At 38.2% G+C, this 2,774-nt stretch overlaps 1 protein-coding gene across 1 annotated transcript; it reads right to left on the bottom strand.

The window, feature by feature from the left end:
* Nucleotides 1-99: 99 nt before the first annotated feature.
* Nucleotides 100-2,508, bottom strand: LOC111387108 (cyclic dof factor 1-like). The gene is made up of 2 exons (XM_023011627.1): nt 2,214-2,508; nt 100-1,751 (listed from the first exon to the last, which is right to left on the bottom strand). The coding sequence occupies exons 1-2, from the start codon at nt 2,433-2,435 to the stop codon at nt 522-524; spliced, it is 1,452 nt and encodes a 483-aa protein (XP_022867395.1). The 5' UTR covers nt 2,436-2,508; the 3' UTR covers nt 100-521.
* Between the last annotated feature and the right edge of the window lie 266 nt (nt 2,509-2,774).

The following is a 2,774-nucleotide window of genomic DNA, read 5'->3' as shown; positions in this document are numbered from 1 at the left end:
AATTCATTAAAGTCTAATAGGTGCACAAGTTTCGGGTCTCGAAGTTAAGACTTATCTACTTTGGTACCATATAATACCAACTCATCTAGAAGCACAAAGTTATTTTATAACAACACACATTTATTTATACAGTTCTTGTGTTTAACAGGAGGGAACGGCAAATTACATATAGAATGTTACACGAGTTCTCAAAATTGCCAACAGAAGAAAATAGAGTCACACTTGTTGCATCTAATTTAATGTCACACTCTTGATCTCCTCTTCTGTCAGTATTTTTCTACGGAGATATGTACATTATAACACGCTCATCGACAAAACAAAGCACCTCGTCAACGTTAAAAGACAAGAACAACTAATTTTCACAATGGTTTATCCAAGATTGCCCCCATGTCCAAGGCCTTTTAGAAGAAACTAACATTAAGCCTTCATTTCAGTTGCTAGCCTTTGCCGAAGTAGATACAAGGCCTGGTAATAAGTAAGACTACTCATTGGAGAAGACGATAAGTAGTTAAACTATCACTTCAGGCTCTCTCCTGGAAGCCGAGGGACCTAGATAATGCTGCAGGATTAGCGTGCATTACGGGGGAAGCCATAGCTACAGGTTTCTTTTCATCACTTTTTGGTTGCAAGGCCTTAAAAAGGCCTTCCCTTCTTACGGAATCGTACTTGATCCCGAGCGTTGCCCATATTGAACTCTTTGCTGCTTCATCAGGATTATCAATTCGTAAAGTTTTTGGAACCACAATAGAACTTTCTGAATTCTTCTCTTCAAGGCATTCTTTACTCTCTGGCTTGTTTGGTTTGAGCAATTCCCCATCCCTTGTATGCTTGCCCAGTGGCGAGTTGGAACTGAAGTCCGATACCTTTTCATTTGGTGTGGGCAGTTGTAACGGTAACCACGGAACGTTCCAATAAGGTGTAGGGTAAAATGGCATGGGAAATCCTGCAGGGCAGATGGTTGGCACCGGAACAGCAGAACCCCAGGGTACAGGCCAAGGAACCCCGGGAAGACATGGAACTGGATAAGGAAAGCCATTATTATTTTGAATAACTGGCTTTACGGATCCATTCTTGCCTCCCTCTACTGATGAATTTGATGTTGTGATGGACGATCCACTATGACGATCATCACCATTCTCGACAATTTTGTAAGAAATTGGAGCCACTTGATCACTTTTATAATATCCATGTCGAATACCATTTGGTACTTCTACATCTGCAAGACTTGGAACAGAGGCCATCGATTCACGAATTTGAGAGTCGGGACCGAAGGACAGAACAGTGCCATTAGGCCTAAATTTTGCGTTATGACTGTATGCTTGAAGGGCTTCAGAGATTGTAATATGATGACAATGGGAGGCAGAATACTTGTTCTTGCGTCGACCAGCACCCACTGGCATATTCCTCATATTACCACCAGCCGTCCAATATCTTTGACAACTCCTGCAGAAATGGCGAGGCTGACTGATGTTGTAATTGTTGTAGTAACAGAACTTCGTATCCATGCTTTTACAACGGGGACATGGAAGGATTTTGTCTGGTTTCTTAAGAGTTTTGTGCTGTGAATTTGTTCCCTCGCTTTGATCACTCTCACTTTTAAGAGGATGTATTGATGCAACGTCTTCATCAATGGGGGGAGTTCTTGGATCATCAAATTCCGATAAAGGGTTAGAGTTTTGGGATTCCCCTGCAGCTGGACGCTGGTCCTTTTCTTGTAGATTCGATTTACGACACTCTTGAGTCGATCCCTCCTAGAATTCAAAAATAAATTCCTATGAGTTCTTCATCTACAAAATCAGATATTACATTTAATTGATCAAATTTAATGTGGACTGTTCATATCCATATGCTGCATCAGGCTGACAAAAATATATGAAAATTCAACTGATGGACTCAAATTCTTTGTCCAGAAAAGCTGTAAAGAGATGAGTGCATAAGATACTCTAGAGCTACTTCAGTTTAAACAATTAGATTTGAAATTTCTGTAATTTCACAAAAATCAAAATAAAAACATTACAACAATGAATGTTAAAAACAAAAAGGGCATAAAAAAACCATCTAAAAATAATAATTATTTAAAGGATATAAACTTTTAAATCAAATTAAACAATTGAAGAACGCAATATATTAATTAAAACCCAGATTGAAAATAACCAGATAGTTCAAAAGCATATAAAATTTCATTGATATGAAAAAGAGCAACTACAAATTACCCCTTTAATCTGTTGTTTTTCTTCATCTGCATCTTGCTCTTGTTCGACTCTGCTCACTTTATTATCATCTAAAAAGAACCCATTATCGGATCCAACACAATTTTCATCATCAATCTCGTTGGAAGACTCGCCACCGGAGAGCACAACAACCCTTTTCCCGTTCTCCAGCATCATAATCTTCATCCCAAACAGTTTTATCTCCGGCTCCTTTACTTCCACCATTTTCTTCCCACTAAAATAGTCTTTGAAATGAGAAATACAAAGGCTTTGTTGGCAGTGCTTAGCAGTATGATTTTGATCCTTCTTATAAGTTGTAATTAAACAAACATCCCTACAAATGTGGATGCCACGTCAGCTATTTTTCTGATTTTCTCAGCCACAAGATTTTTATCGTGGCCACAGAGAATAAGTACTTATTTTTACAATAAAAAAAAGTAGATTCTTGGCTGCACAGAATGTGGAAGCTAAGGGGGTGTTCTCTTTGTGTTTCAGTTTTGTGTTTTGAGTTTTGAATTCATTTTGAGTTTTTGTGTTTTGAGTGTTTGTTTTGAAATTGTTGAA

The sequence above is a fragment of the Olea europaea genome, unplaced genomic scaffold, assembly GCF_002742605.1.
Source record: "Olea europaea var. sylvestris unplaced genomic scaffold, O_europaea_v1 scaffold3906, whole genome shotgun sequence".
Lineage (NCBI taxonomy): Eukaryota > Viridiplantae > Streptophyta > Magnoliopsida > Lamiales > Oleaceae > Olea > Olea europaea.
Note: the sequence above shows the minus strand (reverse complement) of the source record. Positions and strands in the feature narration are given on the sequence as shown.

Coding starts and splice junctions, on each gene's coding strand:
- LOC111387108 (XM_023011627.1), bottom strand. CDS start 2,435: ATGGTGGAAGTAAAGGAGCCGGAGATAAAACTGTTTGGGATGAAGATT. Junction 1,752..2,213: donor AAAAACAACAGATTAAAGGG/GTAATTTGTAGT, acceptor TTTGAATTCTAG/GAGGGATCGACTCAAGAGTG.